General features: G+C 46.0%; 9 protein-coding genes across 9 annotated transcripts; 5 read left to right on the forward strand and 4 right to left on the reverse strand.

The window, feature by feature from the left end:
* Nucleotides 1-6,234: 6,234 nt before the first annotated feature.
* On the forward strand, nucleotides 6,235-8,440 carry SERLADRAFT_459311 (uncharacterized protein; the record flags this gene model as incomplete). Its single annotated transcript, XM_007314781.1, has 11 exons — nucleotides 6,235-6,283; nucleotides 6,336-6,378; nucleotides 6,438-6,545; nucleotides 6,625-6,743; nucleotides 6,808-6,837; nucleotides 6,896-7,076; nucleotides 7,136-7,258; nucleotides 7,317-7,490; nucleotides 7,555-7,727; nucleotides 7,781-7,991; nucleotides 8,048-8,440. The coding sequence occupies 11 exons, from the start codon at nucleotides 6,246-6,248 to the stop codon at nucleotides 8,300-8,302; spliced, it is 1,455 nt and encodes a 484-aa protein (XP_007314843.1).
* Nucleotides 8,441-8,560: 120 nt separating this feature from the next.
* Nucleotides 8,561-8,770, reverse strand: SERLADRAFT_366356 (uncharacterized protein; the record flags this gene model as incomplete). The annotated part of the gene is made up of 1 exon (XM_007314782.1): nucleotides 8,561-8,770. One exon carries the CDS (start codon nucleotides 8,768-8,770, stop codon nucleotides 8,561-8,563), a length of 210 nt encoding a protein of 69 aa, XP_007314844.1.
* Nucleotides 8,771-9,107: 337 nt separating this feature from the next.
* On the forward strand, nucleotides 9,108-10,136 carry SERLADRAFT_346484 (uncharacterized protein; the record flags this gene model as incomplete). Its single annotated transcript, XM_007314783.1, has 2 exons — nucleotides 9,108-9,551; nucleotides 9,600-10,136. Coding segments are annotated over 2 exons (981 nt in total), but the record flags the coding sequence as incomplete, so codon positions are not given.
* A 1,381-nt stretch (nucleotides 10,137-11,517) lies between these two features.
* On the forward strand, nucleotides 11,518-13,206 carry SERLADRAFT_459317 (uncharacterized protein; the record flags this gene model as incomplete). Its single annotated transcript, XM_007314784.1, has 3 exons — nucleotides 11,518-12,248; nucleotides 12,301-12,647; nucleotides 12,700-13,206. 3 exons carry the CDS (start codon nucleotides 11,523-11,525, stop codon nucleotides 12,719-12,721), a joined length of 1,095 nt encoding a protein of 364 aa, XP_007314846.1.
* A 49-nt stretch (nucleotides 13,207-13,255) lies between these two features.
* On the reverse strand, nucleotides 13,256-14,965 carry SERLADRAFT_434562 (uncharacterized protein; the record flags this gene model as incomplete). Its single annotated transcript, XM_007314785.1, has 1 exon — nucleotides 13,256-14,965. The coding sequence occupies one exon, from the start codon at nucleotides 14,963-14,965 to the stop codon at nucleotides 13,256-13,258; it is 1,710 nt and encodes a 569-aa protein (XP_007314847.1).
* Nucleotides 14,966-15,237: 272 nt separating this feature from the next.
* SERLADRAFT_446078 (glycoside hydrolase family 16 protein) lies at nucleotides 15,238-17,881 on the reverse strand (the record flags this gene model as incomplete). The annotated part of the gene is made up of 17 exons (XM_007314786.1): nucleotides 15,238-15,454; nucleotides 15,524-15,693; nucleotides 15,745-15,868; nucleotides 15,937-16,039; nucleotides 16,094-16,175; nucleotides 16,229-16,261; nucleotides 16,318-16,464; nucleotides 16,565-16,681; nucleotides 16,734-16,788; nucleotides 16,841-16,858; nucleotides 16,911-16,944; nucleotides 17,001-17,035; nucleotides 17,086-17,096; nucleotides 17,158-17,274; nucleotides 17,330-17,610; nucleotides 17,674-17,678; nucleotides 17,733-17,881. The coding sequence occupies 17 exons, from the start codon at nucleotides 17,879-17,881 to the stop codon at nucleotides 15,358-15,360; spliced, it is 1,578 nt and encodes a 525-aa protein (XP_007314848.1).
* Nucleotides 17,882-18,621: 740 nt separating this feature from the next.
* Nucleotides 18,622-19,634, reverse strand: SERLADRAFT_366359 (uncharacterized protein; the record flags this gene model as incomplete). The annotated part of the gene is made up of 3 exons (XM_007314787.1): nucleotides 18,622-18,896; nucleotides 18,960-19,301; nucleotides 19,391-19,634. The coding sequence occupies 3 exons, from the start codon at nucleotides 19,632-19,634 to the stop codon at nucleotides 18,622-18,624; spliced, it is 861 nt and encodes a 286-aa protein (XP_007314849.1).
* An 84-nt stretch (nucleotides 19,635-19,718) lies between these two features.
* Nucleotides 19,719-20,618, forward strand: SERLADRAFT_459322 (uncharacterized protein; the record flags this gene model as incomplete). The annotated part of the gene is given in 4 exon segments (XM_007314788.1): nucleotides 19,719-19,822; nucleotides 19,840-20,019; nucleotides 20,076-20,202; nucleotides 20,274-20,618. The coding sequence occupies 3 exon segments, from the start codon at nucleotides 19,872-19,874 to the stop codon at nucleotides 20,494-20,496; spliced, it is 498 nt and encodes a 165-aa protein (XP_007314850.1).
* A 53-nt stretch (nucleotides 20,619-20,671) lies between these two features.
* Nucleotides 20,672-22,285, forward strand: SERLADRAFT_459326 (uncharacterized protein; the record flags this gene model as incomplete). Its single annotated transcript, XM_007314789.1, has 9 exons — nucleotides 20,672-20,823; nucleotides 20,910-20,964; nucleotides 21,043-21,201; nucleotides 21,267-21,297; nucleotides 21,365-21,425; nucleotides 21,487-21,607; nucleotides 21,676-21,842; nucleotides 21,913-22,051; nucleotides 22,112-22,285. The coding sequence occupies 9 exons, from the start codon at nucleotides 20,756-20,758 to the stop codon at nucleotides 22,181-22,183; spliced, it is 873 nt and encodes a 290-aa protein (XP_007314851.1).
* Between the last annotated feature and the right edge of the window lie 94 nt (nucleotides 22,286-22,379).

The following is a 22,379-nucleotide window of genomic DNA, read 5'->3' on the forward strand; positions in this document are numbered from 1 at the left end:
AGCTGCAGATACTCCAGAACAAAATGGCATTGCAGAACCCATGAATCAGACATTGGCTACATTAACAACCACTATGCTCCATGATTCCAAGCTCCCAAAGTCATTTTAAACAGCTGCATATATCACAGCATGCAGCCCAGCATCAGGACTCCATGGAAAGACCCCATATGAAATACTGTTTAAAAGGAGAGTTGATCCAACTTTATTTCACCCTTTCAGGTGCCAAGCATATGCCTTGATTCCGAAAGACAAAAGGCAAGGGAAGTTTTACTCCAAGGGGCGCAAAGCCATAATGATTGGCTACACACATGGAAAGCAAGCCTATAAACTCCTAGACACTGAAAAACGGACTGTGTTTTCCAGTTGGCATGTCATATTCAATGAATCAGGAAAGGTACAAAAGGATGATACTGCTTCCTGGAACACAGACCCTAGCACAGATCAGTGGGAGGGACTCATTCCAGAGAATGCTCACTATCCAGACCAAAATACATTGGAGGAGGATGATCCTGACCCTTGGATCCGAGATCCAAATGAATTGCAAATGGAACCGCTGTCATGCACCAAAGTTGATTGGTAGCATGGACAGGTGTCAAGAATGAAGCGAATATTCAAAAAGACTCGCCTTTGCGCCACACAGGCACAGTGCCACGTGGAATAGTAATTAATATTGCCTTTTTCAAACTTGTGGCTGATCAGCACCACCTCTATTAGGCAATCCAGTTGTGTTCACCTTTGCTTTTCCATTTGGTACTTTCCGTGTTTTAGCATTTCAGCAAATTTTTGTGTCACCACTGGCTACACATTGCGCCCTCGCTTTTGTCGCCCTCCCATACCTTTTTTTCTTTACTCAGTCCCACCATGGGACCCTTACTCTCTTTTTTATTCTCACCGAATGGTTGCTTCTGGATCCCTATTCTGGTTCACCTCCTTGTCACCTCCACCCTCCTCCTCCTCATCTTATTTGCACCCCCACCATATCTGATGTCACCACTTTCTATCCGTTTCCGTCGCCAATCCGTCAACAACCATGTGCCACTGCTGATATTAGCAAAGCCCTGGCGGCTGGTCCAAATTGGGCAAAAGGTCCATCTTCATGACATCGATCTTCCATCATATACCATCAAAACATCAGTCGCTTGTCTTGCCTGGTTGGAGCGTGGGTGGGTAGTTTTTGAGCTGGAGAAGGTTCATCCCCTTGCGTTGCCCATGTACATCGCTGTCCCATTCACTTGGGTACACTTATCTTTTGTCCATTGTCTTCGCTACAGCTACAGCTACCACACGCTGCCTGAGACTCACTTGTTCCAAATTGGAACTACTTCCCTCCCTCCCTTGTTTGACTAGGTGGTCCAGTACAACCAGTCCATTGGGAAGGCCATGGAACCGTCGGATTTGGACTAGGTGGTGGACCGGTGGCTCCAGTTTCTTTTTTTCAGCAGAACATTCATTTACAGTGCAATTAATTTTGATTTTTGAATCATTTTTATGGACACATATTTTTTTTTAGAATGCCTGACTGACAATAAAGGAACTGTGTTGATACTGATATTTTTTTGCCTCGCCCTTTTTTTACTGCATTTTCCCATGACATCATGATTTTCCTGCTCTCTTTCTGCTATTGGACATTGCTTTATGGCTGTACAAACCTGTAACATTACTTACACAGCATTCATTGTTCTATCTCTTTCTTTTCCTTATTTTGACAATCTTATCCTGTACTACCTACACAGGATTTGTCAGCGTACATTCCTTCCTTCATGTTCTTTCTCATTCTTTTTGCACAGCTATACTGTGCATAGCCTACTTTTCTTTTACTATATGAACCCCTGTATTTTACTTTGTAAAAAAAACAAGAACTCCAATCCAGACTTCTTCTCTAATCTCAAGTTCACTACTCTCTGCTACTTGTGATACAGTGTGGTCACAACACTTCCCACTGCTACTACTGTCAACTGCTGTCATTGTCACTTGTCACTTCCAAAGTCATTATTATCCCTTTCAATTAGAGTCCTTCTGAGCACTACAGTCTGTGTGTCAGGAGCCTGCTATCATTGGGAACCTCATCACCCTGTCATCTTGTCGTTCTCAAACCTACCTTGCGCTACCATTAGCAAGGTAGTGCTTGTCCATACTCGTCACCAAGCCCCCATCCTCTATAATTCAACTATCCCTCCTCCTCAAAACCCACACCCATACATCCTTGGGTTTGACTTTGAAGGATCATCATACGTACCACTCCACAAACAACCAGACCACTCCACTGCTCTAGGAGGCAAAGCCCATAAACAAGTTCCATGGAATCTGGGAGGATTGTGTGTTAGTTTGTTTTGTGTGTGGTTTCCTAACTACAGTTCTCATCATCAACACCGCATCTCCAAGGAGATGTTCTACAAGCAATAGAACCATATCAGCATGAAGGTGTTCCAAGAGTAGTGGGAGCACCTGATCAGCTAAGACACCCGCCACAACAGTCTCTACAACCAAGACCCAAACACTGGCCATCTTCAGAAAGGAAAGCCAAAGTAGAGTCACAGTCAGTGGGAGGACAGCTCCTTAACATACAGCCAGCTGATGTGGAAAAAGTCTGAATACAGCTAGACAGCCTGTCCATCAGATCTGCTTCTGGAAGGCATACAACACCTCCAAGGAGACATTCAACACCTTCAGGAGTGAGTGGGGCAACACACACACAAATGCGTCTACTCCCTGGAGTACCTGCACAAGTGCCTAAAAGAGCAGTCATGCCGACTCTAGATGAGGAACAGTCTTGAAAAGAGCAGCACAACAACTCCATGGAGAAACCTAACACTCCTGAGGTTCACGAAGAAACATCTGATACAGAGGAGATATTCTTTGCTGGAATAGCAAGTACTGGTCCATCTAACACAGACCTTCAAAGGACACTAAACAAAGCCTTATCACATCTGGATGGAGAATTATAGAAGTCTGCCTTGGAGGAGGAACTTCTAAGTCTCAATACTAATGCAGTATATAACACTGTCCCACTTCCAAAGGGAGTGAAACCTATCACATCAAAACCTGTGTTCTGGATCAAGTTTGATCAAAACAGAAACATTGAAAGATACAAACTCCTGATTGTTGCACTTGGTTTTACTCAAAGGGAGGGGATTGATTACCAGGAAGTTTTTGCTCCAGTTGCAAACTTAGAGTCAATCCAAATTATTCTAGCCCTAGCAGCAAAGTACAACCTAGAACTTGATCAAATGGACATATCCACAGCTTATCTCAATGGAGAACTTGAAGAAGAACTGTACATGCTTCCTCCAGGGGGTGTTCCTATCCAACCTGGATACTACTGGAGGTTGAAGAAATCCATCTACAGATTAAAACAAGCTAGTCGTACATAAAACAAAACCTTTGATTGCAAGCTCCAGGAGCTTGGTTTCACAAGACTAAATGCAGAAACATGTCTCTATGTATTCCGGGACAACAAACAAATATGTTTTGTTGTTGTCTATGTAGATGACCTCCTCCTAGGAGCTTCATCCCGGAAATTCATGGATATCACAAAAGCCAAACTTGAATCCATATTCAAAATGTGGGACCTTGGAGAAGCAAAATACATCCTTGGAATAGAAATCCAACGTGATTGTTCAAACAAAACAATCTCCCTATTGCAACGCCAATACATTGACACAGTCCTGGAGCGTACTGGAATGAAAAACTGCAAACCAGTATAGACACCAATGACCTATGGATCAAAACTCCTTGCAAACGCTCCAGGGGAAGATATTGTGCAACACAAGATGCATATTGAAGGGCGTCAAGTGTCATACCTCTCAATTGTAGGCTCCCTCATGTATGCCATGCTCGGAACCTGCCCAGACATTGCCTACGTTGTTGGAATACTAAGCAGACATAGCTCAGCTCCAAGGAGCTATCACTGGGAAGCTGCAAAATGTGTCCTCAAATATCTGAAAGCAACCAGGGACATGGAACTACAATATGATGGCTGTTACGCATGAAGTGCTTAACAAAGTCTGAGGTTCATCAAGGTTTCAAAGAGACTTATCCGAAGACAAGTTCAAGAACATAGTTCTGAGTAGAGTTCTTCCAACAAGAGTTGGTCTTCTTCTGAGTAGAATTCTGGTCTTAGGTAGCTTTGTAAGCGTAAACTGCGTAGAATTGTATTGAAAAAATACTACTACTGTTATAAGCATATTTATAGGAAATAGAATTGGCAATAGGAGTTAGGTCCTATCTAGGGGAGGTCTGTCTGTTGAGGACTAATTACTATATAAGGTAATGTGAATGCAAAGAGAACGGAGATGTGCGTGAAGGAAATGAGTCACCAGTCCAATAGTATAACCAATGAGTAAAGGAAAACAAGTAGTCCGTAAAAAAGAATAGAAATTGTAACAATGGCACAGATGTCTCCATGGACATGGATTTCTATGGATATTCAGATGCAGATTGGTCTGGAGACCCAGACACATCCCGATCAACATCAGGCTTTGTTTTTATCACCATCCGAGGAACAATCTCCTGGACAAGCCAAAGACAAAGCATGGTAGCTTTATCCTCCACGGAGTCAGAGTGCATTGGATTGAGCAATGCCGGACAACACCTTGCATGACTTCTGTAAGGACCATTCATTTTCTTATCTTCTCACTCCATGTCTTGGTTCTCAAATGCTTTTCCTGTCACACCTCTGACTTTAGGGCTGGAGAAATCTTTGGCTATTCTGCTTCTCATAGCCCTCACAGGCTTTCTCAATCATTGTTACCACTTTATATCGCAGATCAGAGACTGGGTATTGCGCCCAGCCAGCACAATGGGTAAGGACTGGTGGTAAGCATCTCACCAACCAGCTCCAAGCCCCATCAGTGCCTGGAGATACTAATAGACACTTTAGCCAGGATTGTACCTCATCATGAGGATACGGTTCCTGGACATGCATGACAATACTTATTATTAGTACACGTTCTCACCTGCTGATTAATCTTCAAAGTTGTACGATAGTTGTCCCTTTTTCTTATTGGTTGATTCTCCCCTCAGACCTCTTTCCTGTTATTCCTCTTTCGGTCTGAGGGATAGACGGTTAGCTATATAGAGCCTTATCTATTCATGTATAGTCCTTAACTTTCTATTACTTGAATTACCCGCTTTACTCCTCATCAGAAACCTCTGAGTCTACTCCCATATCCTCTACTTGCTATATTCACTAGCATCTGTTGATCTTCAAGACTCACTGTACCTCTTACTCCCTGCAAGTGCAGTCGGAGATAGGTAGTGTTTTTGTTATAGTTTATTGTTGCCTCACAGCTTCGGACATTTTTTGAAGAAATTGGACATGCTCAAAATGGACCTACAACATTGCACTGTGACAATCAAGCAGCTATCATTCTTACATGAGATCCGCAGTTCCGTGCTCGCACAAAACATATTCAACGGAAATATCATTTTATCCAAGATGACTTAGTATCAAAGGGAGAGGCAGTAATCAGATATGTTCCTACAGGAGATATGGTTGCCGACATTCTCACTAAACCCCTCACTCACGAAAAACACTGGAAATTCTCTAAAGCTATGGGACTACGGTTGCACTTGAGTGGGAGTGACAAAACCGGATAAACCCGGTCTCTGCTAAAGCAGCCATTGTTCTCCATGGAGTCACCATTGTACTCCTAGGAGTCATTATACTGTAGCGAGTAGCACCTCCAACTATAAGTAGTAGGGGGTTTAGTATAGAAATACCTCAGTCGTTTCTATAGCCTCTTAGGCAGCAGCTGAGGTATGTTACATTACATTTATTAGAGGTCATCTTAAACTAACATCTATTGTAGTTTCACTTAGATTTATTATCAAGTTAGGCACTAAGGTCTGCAGAAGGGCCTAGCACATGAGCTAAGCTAACTCCCAACCTTGTACTCTGTTCTGCTCCCACAGTGCACCCCTGTCCTCCAAACTCCAACGGTTCTGAAGGTCACCTTTCTGACAATGATTGTGGAACTTGAGAAAAACAAATGTGGTATAGGGGATGAAAGGAAGGACTGATACTTATTACTCAAAGGTGCAGTGCTGTTTTTGACACAAATATTTTCTTGGGTGTGAAAATGACTATATTTTAATATGTCTGATGGGCAGTGGCGCAAGTGGCGCGCCTTTACAAATTTAAAAGGGTCTGACTATAGTACCCGAGCCGAAGTAGGCTATCCGATTATGTAACTGTCAGGACGATTAGATCAATCGCAAACTGGGAAACTTTCTGCGACAATAAAATGGAATCTTTTGAAACCTATCAAACACCTCTGTCCAGGTGAGTATCTATTTTACAAAACTAACCAGTCTACTTAATTGTTACTTCATAGTCGATATGCGAGCAAGGCAATGGCGTACCTCTTTTCCCCAGCAGTGCGTTTCTCGATGTTTAGATCTGAGATGGTGTATTTCTAAAATTCGGCCTGAGCTAGCATCGATTTCATACATGGAGAGAACTATGGCTAAGCCTTGCGATTGCTGAAAAACAGCTTGGTCTGCCGATTTCAGATGAAGCAATTGAGCAAATGAAGGCAAACCTGGTTAGTCCCTGTTCTGTCTTTTGTAATCTGATCGTGTTTAAAATGTTCCGGATATCCTTGACTTATGCTCCATTGTTAGGACCTTACGCCTGAGCAGTTTGACACTGCAGCAAAAGAAGAGAAAAAACGTCGCCATGATGTTATGGCCCATGTGCATACATTCGGTCAGGTTGCGCCAGCCGCAGCAGGTATTATCCAGTATGTTACTCAACTAGTGCATCTTTCCAGGACGAATATGCTGACAAGTGCCCGATCCTTGCAGTTTGGGGGCTACATCTTGCTATGTGACCGAGTACGTGCATTCATTGTAACTGTTTTAACTTCATCATGATTTAGCTTTTCCCCATCAGTAATGCCGACCTTATATTTATTCGCACTGCCCTCACATACCTTATGCGTTCATTGGCTGTCCTTATATCCCGTCTATCGGCATTTGCAGCACAATATCGCGCGCTTCCAACTCTTGGGTTCACCCATTTCCAACCAGCGCAGCTGACCACAGTAGGCAAAAGAGCAACGCTGTGGATCCAGGTTCGTTCGTTCATTCAAGCTACTCCTGCTACCTTATTCAGCAAGGAACTATCCCATAGGAACTTCTGTGGGATCTCCGAAACATTAAGCGTTCCCGTGATGATATAGGTTTCCGCGGTGTCAAAGGTACTACTGGCACACAAGCTAGTTTTTTGGCCTTGTTTGATGGCGACCATGACAAGGTACTGTTGATCAGTCTGGTATTGTATCCGCGTATCTGAGTAGATGGGTTTTAATCAGGTTGAGGAACTGGATACCCTGGTAACCAAGTTATCGGGTTTTGAATACGCATATCCTGTGACATCGCAGACCTATTCTCGGAAAATCGACATCGACGTTCTCTCTCCGTTGGCATCATTGGGAGCTACGGCACATAAGATTGCGACTGATTTGCGTTTGTTAGCCAATTTGAAGGTATTACTATCAGTCTTCGTATTATCATCACCCCTTAGACTGGTGTGTTGTTTGTGCGAATTAGGAAGTGGAAGAACCATTTGAGTCTACGCAAATTGGTTCCTCTGCAATGGCCTACAAGCGGAACCCGATGCGTTCTGAGCGTGTCTGTAGTCTCGCAAGGCATCTCATGACGCTGCACCAAAATGCTCTCATGACTTCGAGTGTCCAATGGTTCGAGCGTACCCTAGATGATAGGTGAGGCTTTGCGACCTGCTTTGGGTGTTCTATAATCTGACTCTGTCCGCTAGTGCCAACCGTCGGATCACCCTTCCCGAAGCATTCCTGACAGCCGATATAGTGCTATCGACGCTCCAGAATGTCTCCGAGGGGCTTGTGGTATATCCCAAAGTCATTGAACGTCGTATATCTCAAGAGCTGCCTTTCATGGCGACCGAAAATATTATTATGGCCATGGTCAAGCAGGGTGGGGATAGACAAGAAGCTCATGAAAAGATTAGGGTAATTGCGAATATCTTTATTCCGCTTCTTTTCTTTCATGCTAACCGAACTCGCAGGTGCTCTCCCACGAAGCTGCATACCAAGTAAAGCAACTCGGTTTGGAAAATGATCTCATTGAACGCGTGCGGAACGATGCCTATTTTGACCCTATCAAGGGACAGCTGGAGGAGCTGTTGGATCCGCAGAGCTTTGTCGGCCGTGCTCCCGAGCAAGTTGACAAATTTCTGAGGGAGTGGGTAAGCCCAGCCCTTGATGATGGTGAACTAAAGGAGGCCATTGAGAAAGGTGGGAAGATCGAGCTGCATGTTTGATTTCATCCATGTGTGTTCAGACCAATAGGGGTTAATAAATAGTGTATTGGAGCTGAAGGAGATCATGGGTCATGATGTGTACAGCCCAGCATGATTATCATTCTCCACTGATGGCGGTGAATGTCACAAATAGCCTCTCAGCTGTGATATGGATTTTCACTGAGGCAAAGTGCAGACGCCGAAGCATCAGCATGCTGTCACAGGCTGTCAAACTGAGGCAGGCAACCACAATCGCGGAGATATCGGTGTTTGAATAGTTTATTGTCCGCCAACGCGTGTTCGTTGTCGCCACTGGTGGCGGAACAGCATCCCTCCTTCTCTGTCTTCCTTCAGATTCGTATTATTTGCAGCTTGAGACTTGCTTTTGAGGCTCATAAATACCGGAAAGGGACCCTTAGAACAGTGAGCAGCCTTTCTTGCATTTGCAGTGCGTTTTGTGCTCATTTTGCACGTATCAAGGCGCGCCATCATTTCGCACGCTGGTGTCCAGGGTGTCCTTTGTCGGCATATATCACATCAACCTTTCTTCGCTATTTCTTGTACTTATCCACCCCAGCTATTTGCTCTTTCTCTCTTCTAGTTGAGGAGTACTTCGTTATATACAGCCTGAGAGTCTCTGTCGTAAGTCCGACTTCATTCAGCCGTTTCGGTTATGTTCTGTCCATCTGGCTGAGCATTCCCCACGCCGACGCGCTTTTATATCTGCCAGTGTATTAAACCCCCGTCCCTTTTCGGCTCAACTCTGCATCTTTTTCCCGTGCAAGGATTTCTCAGCTAGCCTCCCATCTACCTTCTCCTGGTCGCCATGGACAGTCTGCAAATACCTGATACTTCCTTCCCTGGCCCTTCGCGGCAATACGGTTCATCGAGAGCTACATCAGTCGCGGTGCAGCCATCAGCAGCAGCAGCACCTCAACCATCGTCGTCTTCCCGCAGACAACGAGCATCTCATACTGTCGTCTCTTCTCAGCAGCAACAACAGCAGCAGATTGACGATCAGCCTGCCTATCGCGACGTATATTCACATCCTGCCGCAGTTGCTTACGCAGCGGCTCATCCACGTCGCACTATACCCAAATTTGGTCCCTACCTTCTGTTGCAGACGCTTGGTGAAGGGGAGTTTGGGAAAGTAAAACTTGGTTTGCATAGTCAATGGGGCGAAGAGGTAGCTGTGAAGCTCATTCGGAGAGGCAATATCGATACAACTGTGCGGATGTCCAAGGTTGAACGTGAGATTGAAGTGTTAAGGGTAAGTTATCTGCTGAGATGGCGTTTTTGTACTCATCCACGTATCCAGAACTTGAAACATCCCAATATCGTTCGACTATACGATGTTATCGAGACGGACAAATACATCGGCATTATTCTGGAATATGCTTCTGGTGGCGAACTTTTCGACCATATCCTTGCTCATCGCTATCTGAAAGAAAAGGACGCCGCAAAGCTCTTTTCTCAGCTTATCTCAGGTGTTTGGTACATACATCACAAGAAAATCGTTCATCGCGATCTCAAACTTGAAAACTTGCTATTGGATCGTCATCGCAATGTCATCATCACTGATTTCGGTTTCGCCAACCGTTTTGAGCATCGCTCAGATGATCTTATGCAGACTAGCTGTGGTTCCCCATGTTATGCTGCGCCGGAGCTTGTTATCTCTGAAGGCCTCTACGTTGGTTCTGCCGTCGACATATGGTCATGCGGAGTTATTTTATACGCCATGCTTGCGGGATATCTTCCCTTTGATGATGACCCTGCCAATCCTGATGGCGACAACATCAACCTGCTATACAAATATATAGTCAACACTCCTCTGTCCTTCCCTGACTATGTCTCTGCCGAGGCCAGAGATCTCCTTTCGATGATGCTCGTACCAGACCCTACCAGGCGGGCAGACTTACAAGCAATCATGGCTCATCCATGGTTGTCTGGTTATGCTCAGATGTTTGTCAAAGGTGTCGATGAGCTTGAACGAGCTGCAATGGAGCAACATCAAATGAAGAGGCTTGCCTATCAGAGGCAAATGAGGCAAGCGGCTGCGGCTGCCAACCATCTCGCGCCTAGTAAAGTATCGCGGACGCAAAGTGCCCAAGTGGATGGTATTGTCAGTACTTCGTCTTCGTCGCCAAGGAGTCGCTCATACAGAGATCAACAGCCTGAATATCTTTACGAAACATCGGTGGATCAGTCCATCTATTCGTCACCTCCTTCAAATGTGAACGCCAGCGTTTCTCGAAGAGGAGTCAGTTCATCTGTTGTTGCGCCACCGACGCCTCATCTGTCCATCGACGACGATCCCTTCGCGCCTTCTGGTGCCCATGCACAGTCTATTGTTAATATTCCCGTTACTGTATCTCAGCCTGATGAGAATCTGGCCGGATCTGGCGCTGAGCCCCAAAGCAGGAGCAGAGAAGACGTTCCACAAGGACCATCGTCTCCTCGCAGAGTTCCACCACCTGTCATGAATCCCGCGAAAAGTTCACCAGAGAGCACTAAGAAGAAGGGTGGATTTAGGCACACAATTCAAGTTGAATATGGCGATCCAGACTCGAATGAGCAAGCTAAATCCTCGAGCCAATCGCCGAAGCCTCCGCCCAAAGAACCCCAAGATGCTCGGGCTCCTCATAGTCCAGAACAAAACGGCAAACATCGCGAACGCAAATCTTCACATACTGCCAGCCCCGGACGCGAGCGAGAAAAGACTCCCAGAAAGCCATCTGTCGACGTCGAGAAGGCTAATTCAAGGCCTCTCCCTCCGCCTCCTGCATCACCGACTTCATCATCGCGTCCCCAGCCGTCGCAGCTCTCTTCCTCTACTTTGCGAGGGGCACAGACAGAGCCTCCCACCGTTTCAGTTGCTCTAGCAAGTCCCCCTGCCACGCCTATTGTTACCACAGAGGCACAGTCCTTGTTATCGGCACAAACGGGTTCTACAGGATCAGGATCCTCCAAACAGAGCCGCCATCGCAAGGGATTATCTGTGGACAAGTTCGGTCTGGGCAAAATATTTGGCTCGAATGGTGAACAGTCGTCTATCAACGGGACATCGCGTGTTCCTTCTGAGAGCTCTGCAGCGGATGCATCGTTCGTAACCGAAGAGAAGCGCCATGCTTCTGTGCAGATCGGTGCCTCTAATGCTGCACATTCTAAATCATCTCTGCTGAGTCCGACATCCACTGATGCTAATGCTTCCAAGAAAAGCAGGAGAAACACTCTTACTGTTATGGTCGAGCCCATCAGTCGTTCTCTTAAATCACGGTCCAAAGGGAAGAGTGCTACAGGTAGCACTCCTGTCAAGGACGATCGTGAAAAAGAGAAGAAGACACCGGTGTCTGCTGTTGCGCCACCTCCAGAGCCTCGTGATGACCCCGCAGCTTTCCCGGATGTCTCGAAAGCGGAATATAGCGTGGGTATGGGCATGCCCGCATCGACTACCAAAGCTCGCAAAGTTATGCAGTGGTTCAGGACAAGGAGTAATACAAAATCAGGTGCTGAGTTGTCAGGCGATGCACCTAGAGTTCCTTCTCATGTTGGCGTGGAGTATCCTTCAAAAATTCCAACACCGATAATCCAGAAAGCGGAGACCTCCGCCATTTTCAATCCAAAGGCTTCAGAGCAACCCAGGTCTCCCCAACTCGGTGATGCTTCCTTCTCCCTTTCTAAATCCGGCCGTATCTTTGGTCCCACCTCACCCAAAGACGTGTTGCGTGTGCATCACGGTGCTGTAGACCAAACCACTATCACAACCAGGCCACCGCCTGAGGTTATGAAGCATGTTCGTGAGGTCTTGGAAGGCATGGGTGTGGAGATCAAGCTGGAAAGCGAATACAAATATAGGTGTATCAGGTTAAAGAAAGGTAAAGGGGGTGGAGGACTTGGGTTCAGCAGCGTAGGAAGTGGTAGTGGGTTGGCGGCATTCACGATGGTGGGTTCGGCTGCCTCAAACGGAGTATGCTGATTTATTGTTCCGGTTCTTAATCCTGCTAAAATTCTACGTACAGGTCGATAAGCGAGGTTTACCTCTGCCTTCTCATCCATCGACTGGAGGGATGTTGAGAGGCTTACTCATGCGTCGCCAGTCCTCGCAGGTTTCGGCCTCTGGAGCGGCCTCTTCCCCGCCATCGATCAATCTTGACGAAGACAACGTCGTCGCGCCCACTCCCATGGCCAACGACCAGGCAGGTATGGAACCTATATTTGGCGACACTGTGCAAGATGCTGGAGATGAAGTTCGCTTCTCTGTCGAATTAACTCGGATCGACCGCCTTAAAGATACCTACAGTCTTGATATTAGGAGGCTCAAGGGCAATCTGAGGAGCTACAAATTTTTGTATGACACTCTCAGAGAGTATGTTCATCGTCCTTTAATTATGTGTCGTTGCTCACTACGATAATCACAGACGCGCCGACCTGCAACGATAAGTGCTATACAGGCTACGTGAAGGCGTAAAATACGGTTCTTTCCGCTCATTTTCTCGTCATACCTTTACTATTTTGCTTTGTGGCCTGATATTCAACTATACCCTAGTCCTTCCTTTCTTGATCATAATTGTCTCGAGTATAATCTTTTACTTGTTCCATTCACTTTTTTATGTTCATCACATGTTTTCCATGTCAACTACGTGACAGACATTTATGAAGCTAGACTGCACTGTTGCTGTCATTATAATGTCTGAGCTTTTCATTCTTCAACCTTTTCTATGATTATCGTTGTTATTGCACCACCCTTTTCAAGTATCCCAATGTCCCTGTTCCGCATACACTTCCATGTTACGTGACTATGACAAGATCTCTGTTCACAGATATGCCTTTTCTGTAGGTGCTACAAGGACTTCTTATTTACCCTTACAAGGAATGGATATTTGTATATATTTCTGCAACCAGTGCAACGATGTCTAGATATGTCGCAAGATACTGCGTGGATTGTCTGCTCCGATTCTTCGGTCATTCTTGATGTCAGGTTTCACCTGCGTCCACTACATTTTGAACCCCCGCTTGATCGTCGAGTTTCAGGTTGTCGGCTGTATTAGTCACTTTCCCCAAATTAACCGGAAACGGGGTTATGGATGAGGTCATCTCAGAGCTAGGAGAGGGTGGGGTGTTTATCCTCGGGACTACATGGCTGCGATAGTTGCTAAAATCATGGTCGTCGCGTGTAACGATATTGAGGTTCAACGAACTAGGAGCAGCAGTACGGGTCAAACGACGTTTAAGCCTAACGGGCGTTTGGGGTGATACCTCGACGCTAGAGGATTTGCTGATCGCGAAGTCTGCCCACTCCTGATGTTCGCTTTCGTAGGAATCGACGTAATGGTTTGAACCTGTATTGTTCTTGGTGTTCCCTGTTGTTTCAGCCCCTTGGCGTATGAGCAAGGCGGGATCTATCTGGCCGATGTATGGTCCATATTCTACGGCTGCTGTGACAGGGTTCGATAATTGGAGGTGTTGAAGGGAAGAAGGAAGAGAATCGTTGGCATTCCCTAGTTGCGGTTGATTGAGAACGACATGATTGTCTGATTTTCTGTCTGTCAAAACGTGCGCAAGAGCCGGTAATTTTGGGGAGACTTCTCGAGAATCGCCATAAATATCGCTGCCGTCGGTGCTGTCGTTTCTCCCTATATTATGAGTATAAACCACATTCGGGACGCGAGGTCTCTTGCTCGGATCTACCATAGGGTGATTGACCACATAGCATGTTCCTTCAGCAGGAGGAGGGGGAAGGTGGGTCCATCCATGAGGTATACCGTTGAACAGAGAAACCTCTCTGGACATAGGATGTGATTGCAGGCCCTGAGATCCGCCATACGAGCTCGTAGACAACGCCGACAGAGAAGGAACACATGACAGACTTGGAAGACCAGGATAGAGCAATTCTTTAGAGCAATCATTCATCTTGTTTGGGGTATCTAGGGGGCCACCTCCGGGGGGCCAGTTGTTTTGTGAAGTCCACTGGCAAGAATCTTCGACCGTAGGAGCAGGAGGAAAACGTCTGTTAGAGTTCTCTTCTTGATTAAGAACTTGTTCCTGTACCATCGCAACTAGATCTGGGTTGCCACTGCGCTTGAGTGTACAGGTAGGGCATGCCTTTACGAACTGGGCCGTTAGTTCCTTGGGAACCCAGGAATAGTGCTGACGAATGACGGCGCAAGTTTTATCGCGTCCCCCATGATTGGCACGCTCATGGCAATAACAAAAAACCTCGTAAAGTTGTTCCATAACGGCGACCGGTCTGTTTTCATGAAGAACCACAGCAGGTAAATCTTCAGAGTCCTCAGTGCTCCCTGGTTGTCTGAGTTTCCTTTGAGGCCTGCTCAAAGTAAACATCTTGCGAACCCAAAAACGAAATTGAGGCGTCTCGATATCGCAAGCTTCAGGTTGATGTAGTACGTCCCAGATTTTGTCAAACATGACTTGCGTGATGAGGGCTTTGTCTCGTTTGCGAGGTGAAAGGCAAGACAGATAAGTGAGCTCGATGCGCTTATACTGAGGATATGTAGGAAATCCAGGTTTGCTTGTGAATTCTTGGGACGATATTAAGGGTGATACAACACTTTCTTGAGACTCGGACATTGCAGGGCTAGACGGCGCGATACTTGGCACTCTCTTCGTATAAGGTTTGGAGTCAGAGATCCGCCGAAGGTTCTGGTTTCTAGAGTTGGCGGGCATTATAAGATTTGTTTGAAAGGAAAGTGGAGGAATAAGATGTGACTTCTGGATGGGGGTCGAATAATAACAACTTGAAGGATATGGTGGTGGTTCTCTTTCGAGCGGCTGACAGGCTAAATGGCACAACGCGACCAGTCACGTGAGGAAAATCAACAAAGGCTGCTCAGCACAATACATCTTCACAGATATTACCAGGGTTATATTATATATGGATATGAATGGTCAATATACGCTGAATGCAAGTAAGAGAGCAATGCAATGTGGGAGAGAAGATGATAATGTCCAAAAAATATGTAATAGTCTAATGAAACGAAAGATTGCTCGACTTGATCACCTCTCACCTCTAGCGCTATGTTACGACAGTCATACCAGTGACAGGAGGGCACGATAGGCTAACACCCGCCATTAAGACGATTCTTTGGTACGGTTTGATTGAAGTTCGGGAAACTCCATCCTGTTAGATTCCAATTAGTATATGCTTCGCGGTATCTATCCACGCAAGTAAGAAATTAGATATTAGAACACGAGTAAGCCGACGAGTAAGGGCTCGAAACGCACGTGTCAATGTATGTTGCGGTAGGGAAGTTCGGGGGATCGCACCCGATGTTGTGCGCGTTCTTTGGCTGGTATACCCTGATATAATCGATGAACATCGTGGCAGGAAGTTGAATGTTGGCGAAATCTATCCCTCCAAAGTTGAGAGAGAAGCCAAGATTAGCAATGATGTACTATAAGACGTCAAAATCAGCGTTAGAATAGAGCGAATAAGATAGGCTAACCATTGGTTCCTGGGAGACTGGCCTTGCACCTATTTCGGTCTTTGGGTCTAGACCCACACCAGCAGCCTGAATGGTCCACACAGCCTTCCCGTTACTGATCCAAGTGATATAGGCATTATCAAAGCTTTCAAGTTTGAGAGATATTGTCCGATGTCAGCTGGCGTTGTTTTTGCGAAGTGCTACTACACTGACCCAGGAGCATACTCGAACCCATAGACGCTAAAGCATGCCGTTCCAAGTTCATAACAGCCTTGATCTGTCACTGAGAGACCACTGGTCGTTTGTTGATCTGCACCTGGGGTGTGATGTATGCGTGATCACGTTTTAAGGGAGGGCGAAGAAAGCTTACCTCCATGGTATGGGTTAAGCAGCGTCATAGCAGGGTCGTATATTTGCAGATTATCTGAAGTATTAAACCACACATACCCCGCCTTCGAGATTATATGGTCAGCTAACAATCCGATATGTATTAGCAAGAGCTTACATCGAAAGGAGCCCACTGTGCAGATTGTGACACCTTTATATGATACCAATGAGAGAAGAATAAGCTTTATGTTAATGATACGTTCATACCTTTCCTATTCCACCGTCTACAGTAGCCTCGAAAATATCGATTTCTGGAGCAGATCGCCCGACGTAATTACCATTGCTATGAACAGGCCCGGGATGAGACTCCCCAGGGCAGGTGCATGCAGAGAGCCGTTGGCCTGGGAGATAAGACTAAACAGAAAGAAAGAATCCTTGTTGGTATACGAGCTCGAATTTAGACTACACCGATATATATATAATATCGAGTGCGTCCTTGATAAGGTTCACGCACCAGAACTCCACCTTTCGTTGGGTCTCCGTTTTCTGTAGCTGCGAGAGGTTTGGCTTCGCCGGGATAAGTCTGATTTGGAAGAGTTCCGACATCGCAAGAATCATACGAGTACGGCCACTGATACACGTCAGTCAGCCTGAGAACGAACCAAATAGGTGGGATAGCATACCAGTCCTTCCAGGCTTGCTCCATAACCAGCACGGCCCAGGTTACCCATTGTCCAACTATATTAAGTTAGATAGCGCAAGCAAGCATGTTTAGTCACAGTTTGCTCACATTGCCGGCCATAAGCCACTGGAAAATTGTCTTCAGATCATACAACAAAGTAGGTGTGAGTGAGACTCACTGAACAGTGCTCGATCCAGGTAATACAACAGCCGCTGTTGAAAGTCTTTTTCAGCATTCTGTAAAAATGATTACACGGAGCTTTATTTACTTTCAATTAATCCGCCAGTGAAACAGAATTTATTCCTTGTTCATTAAGATCAGACTCAAGTGATTGAAGAGAGAAGTTTAATCACCATGATTGTATCTGCGAATAGAAAAAGTAATTTAGAGCTTGCAAAAAACTTGCCATTTATAACATGCCTCACCATAGCAGATCGATACGTCAAATTATGGTTTAACTGGGGATCAACTTTGGTCAGAGTCAACTTCAACGATCCTCCTTCCGTCGTCGCTTGTCCAGGATCATACCACTCTAGATCATTCTAAATAGACATAAATGGTAAGCCTTGGGAGTGAACAACTAAAATGCGTCCTCACGGTTCCCCAATAATGCAGATTCTGCGCCTCCCAAAACGGATCATCGCCGGGATAGAACGATCGTCCGTCCACGTTGAATTCATCTGAAAACACGAGATCCCATTCATCATCCGGATTCACGTAAGAATTCTTGACATAGGCTTCATGGGGTGTATGGAGGTCGATGAGGGAGAACTGTCCAGGAAGATCTGGGATTTGCCCCGTAGCATTGATACCACCAAGATTAAATCCTCCCTGAGTCGTCTGCCTTTTCGTCATAAAATGGCTCACAACAGGAAAGCCTATTACACAAAGTTATAAAAAAAGATCCAACTCTATATAACACATAGCGGCTAAGAACTTACCGACGCTAGAAAATGCCAGTCAATCTCAAATAAAACTGTATGAAGATAGGATAACATACAACAGCGTTATACACATTGAACTAAGCAAGAAGAGACACCCCAGATTTGCGATACCACGTGAAGTGCATATAGTACCTCCTCTATCATTCGTGAGATCGCGCTTGGGATCGGGATTATGAAGATAATCATCAGGTTCCGGGTTACCCATATGGAGAGAAGAAGCTCCCCACTCCGCAGGATTGGGGGCTAGAGCATACTGGATGATGGTTGTAATGTCAATAACTCTCCTCAGTTTGCCGCACAGCGGTTTTCCGACTCACTTGGTCTGATAAGGAGTTCTGTTGACGTTTCGTCAGCTTACTCCATCAGCCAGCCTTATGAATACACACCGCATAAGGAGACGGGCTGATAGCTCTGGATGGGCCTCCAGGATTGAAACTGCTAGCAGTCGAAGACGCTCTTGAGCGGCGTCCTTGCGCACTGGGAGGCAAAAGATTGACGGTAGAAGACGACGCGCCATTCGGGTGCAACAATGGATTATTCATGCTATTAGTCACAGTTTGGACGATGTACTGTTGAAGTTGCAACGACGCCTCCGATTCGACCTAGTGAAAAGAGTGTGAGGGCAAATGAATGTGGTGTAGTTGGAATTAAGTAGGTAAATTGTCCGTGCTGAACGTGAAGGTTGCTATCACGGTGAAGTGACACATAATTCCGCTTGGATTTCGCCGTAGTACGTTTGTTTTCACTCTCTGCCTTCTCACACCAGAAGTCGGTGACACATGTGAAGAGTCAAGCGCTGGTAAATGCACTCAACGGAGAAAGCTCTCAGTTATCCCCAAAAGGAAGGTATGTAAGTTCGTGCCCACTCTGAGGCAAACACATTAAGTACTCAGCAAGGCGCGGCCCATTTGTGCTGCATAAGAACAATTATAATATTGACTTTTATCACAAATTATGTGGGGCTTCCGAATCATGTTTTGCTATCGCAGCAGCAAGTTCTTCGGCATTAGGCTTTGGAGGAACAACAGACCCAAAGACTCCAAGTTTGTCACGTAGATGCACCGCCGTTGTAGGCCCTATGGCAACAATCTTTACATTCGAGACTTGTGGCGACTCAGAATTACTGGCAGGGAAAGTAAAATATTTGCGCAGAGCGGGCATCACGAAATCTGCTGCAGATGGTGCAAAGAAGGTTATCCAACCCCATGGTGCTTGAGAATCTATGTAAATTAATGGTTATCAATTAGTAAATAGGAAAGTCAAGATGAAAGGAGTACGCTTACCTATCGGTGCAAGTCGCATAACATTATCCAGATCATCAGTGAACTTGGATGAGCCTTGAGTGGCATAGACTTGTAAGATGTCGAGTTCTACACCGCCTGTTTTGAGGATTGAAGGCAAAGTATCGCGATTCTTGTCACCTGTTAATGACAGAAGTGAACTTTTCCCGCTCTCACGAGTGAGATCTTCAAGTATAAAGTGTGCAAGCCGCTCAGCCGTTCCTGCCTCAGCACCTCCACGGATATCTTTGGGCGACAGAGAAGAATCGTATGTTTCTCGTATTCGAGCCAGGGCAGCCGCAGTAGCTTGCCCGACGACATAGAATGGCACATGGCTCCAGTCAGCTAGAGGATGAAGAAGGACTGACTTTGGCTGTGATTTCAATACAGTAGTCCTAAGGACAGACCTGAGGAGCCTGAGAACGAGGAGCCACCAGTGGACAAAAGCTCGCTCACGGCTGTAATCCAGGCTTCGCAAGCCCTTGCACTCGTTATTACCACTCCCGCAAGATGTTCCTTTGGACCGCTGCTGATTTTGCATTTCAGCTCATCCAAGTTGGTAATGACTGTCTCCAAAACGGCAACAGATATGGGATTGTACCCGTAAGATATCATTGATGTCTCGTAACGATCTGGGCCTTCATCTGAGGCATTTCTGAGTAGAAGAACGTTCTCCATTAATACTGTCAATGCAAAAGCGAAGAAAGGTATGTTGCGGTTTGAGAATACGCCGAGGTTGGCGTTTGCTCTCCGCGCCACAGCACCACGCCACTTTGCTCTTTCCAATGGGACCTCCAAAGATAAAGATATCACGAGCAGCGGGGAAATGGGTTATAATGGAGCGCCGTTCAGCTGCAATTCTCAAGCAAACTCACCAACGCTTCCACGCACTGATACATTGATATTCTACAAATCATGTCAAGTAAATCCTTGCTTTCATCTGCAGTCGTGACTACACTTTTTGCACGGACACCGCCGCCTCCTCTTTCTGCCAGTCGTGTATGGCGACCAGAGTTATCGGACCAGATTGATGCGCTAGATGCTGATGTGAACACCCGAGCAGGTACGATATACTTTTGGACGTTCTGAGCCTGATAGATATGCTGATATCAATGGTAGTTTTGCATCTGTTGAACGACGACTTCGATGGGTGCCACGAGCTTGCACAGACGCAGGAGGGAAATCCATACTCAAACCATTTGCATGCCATCGTGCACAGGAGAGAGCCAGATTACTGGAATTCCAAGTGCGTTTTAGCCATCGACAGTCTACTCTCATTCAATTGTTGACCGGATTCTTCGCATTTTCATCGCTCAGGTATTGGATTGCCCGATGCTCTCACCCACACATGAAAGAGATCTATGCTACACCTAATTCTAAAGTCAATACCATATCCCAAGCCCAAAGGTCCGCAAGTACATTTGTGGACCTTGTCGAGAACGCTGCAAGGACAGGGAAGGGCGTCGAAGAACTTGAGAAGAGACAATGGGCTGAGATGACTGCATTGGCAAAGATCTTGATAGAAGCTAATGGACAATAAGCTTGAACTGATGAAGCTGACCGCCATTCGCGCATGTTTTTGTTGGGCTGTCCTGAAATCAGTGCATGTTTTATATTTTGTTTATTTTCACGATAACTATGTTATTTTATGTACTGCACCGTCACTGTGCACTCGAGGCGAAGCTGTGTCATAAATTGTAAATCGGCTCCTTGATCGGAGATCGGCATTTTTCTTTTGCTGCAACAGGCAACATTCGCGTTTCTTTATACCTGCACTCGCTCTGAAGGGCCAGAACATTATGCCAGCAAAGAAAGAGAACCCTATCCACTCGCTGATTGCAGGTACAACAGCAGGGGCAGTTGAAGCGTAAGTACATCTCATTTGCACTTGCTATTTCGTCCGGCAATGCAGGAGCAATACAGACAGGGTGCTTAATAAATTTAGGAGGACAGATTCGTGACTTATCCAACTGAATTTGTGAAGACGCGCACCCAATTTGGTGGACAGGTACGCTGTCATCTACATCTATATCTGTTCCCAGCTCCTGTCGCGTACGAGACCAAAACTGACATCACAACATCGTAGCGCGAAGGACCGTTGGCGATCGTTCGCGAAACGTTGCGTAGCAAAGGTATCGTGGGCCTTTATTCGGGCTGCTCAGCATTGGTCGTAGGAAACGCAACGAAGGCTGGTGTACGCTTTGTGAGCTATGACCATTTCAAGAGTTTGTTGGCAGACAAAGAGGTGAGCGTCACTTTGATAGTCTTACGAGTTGCAGTGAGATGTTGACATGATGTTGGCGTGGTTAGGGTAAAGTCAGCGCACCAAGAAGTCTTGTCGGTGCGTCGTGCAACTTGGCGCTGTACATCTTTCCTGCTGAGATTATTCCTTTGAATCTGCACTTTAGCTGGCCTGGGTGCCGGGATGACAGAAGCCGTCATTGCAGTAACGCCTTCGGAGACCATCAAGTGCGTGAATTTGTCTATCATCCAGCCACCCAATCTAACTTTTTTGGTTTATGCACCCTAGGACTAAAATGATAGATGACGCCAAACGCCCAAACCCACAGTATCGAGGACTTGTACACGGCACAGCTTCAATCATACGACAAGAAGGATTCTTTGGTATCTATCGCGGGCTGTTTCCTGTCGTACGTACCATCTCTCTCAACTGTTATGTAAAAACTTAAAAGTCCAAATTCACTTATATTCTACATAGATGATGCGACAGGGTGCCAACTCTGCAGTTCGCTTCACCACCTATTCTACGCTTAAACAGTTCGTCCAGGGAACTGCCAGACCAGGACAACAACTACCAAGCGGTATTACATTCGGAATTGGGGCTATTGCAGGTTTGGTTACGGTATACTCAACGCAACCATTAGAGTCAGTGGCTCCCATGCACTCATTTGCTATGAAGACTAACACTAACCGGACGTATACTCTATCTGTTCAGTGTCATCAAAACGCGTATGCAATCCTTATCCGCGCGTCAACAGTACCGAAACTCGTTCCATTGTGGATACCGGATTCTAACCGAGGAAGGTGTTCTGCGTTTCTGGACTGGCACAACGCCTCGATTAGCGAGATTGATTGTGAGTACATCTGTCATCGGAGTCGTCCGTTGCCTGTGTTAACTTTCGGTTGCCTCGCAGATGAGTGGTGGTATCGTGTTTACGATCTACGAGAATATCATTAGTGTAATCGGCGGGCGAGAGCAAGAATAGGTAAATGTTAGGGCGCGCGTGATTTATATATTCTGGTCAACCAGTATAGGGTGATTTTTGGATGATTTACTGCAAGTGAGCATGTTTTGCGCAAAGCTTTGGGATTTTACCTCTTCGACCGTTCCGAGGGATGCAGATGCTGGATTACAGGTTCCATGATAGTAATTTAGATTCCGACGTTTTGCCCCTTTCTAAC

Source organism: Serpula lacrymans (assembly GCF_000218685.1).
Source record: "Serpula lacrymans var. lacrymans S7.9 unplaced genomic scaffold SERLAscaffold_3, whole genome shotgun sequence".
In the NCBI taxonomy this organism is placed as follows: Eukaryota; Fungi; Basidiomycota; class Agaricomycetes; order Boletales; family Serpulaceae; genus Serpula; species Serpula lacrymans.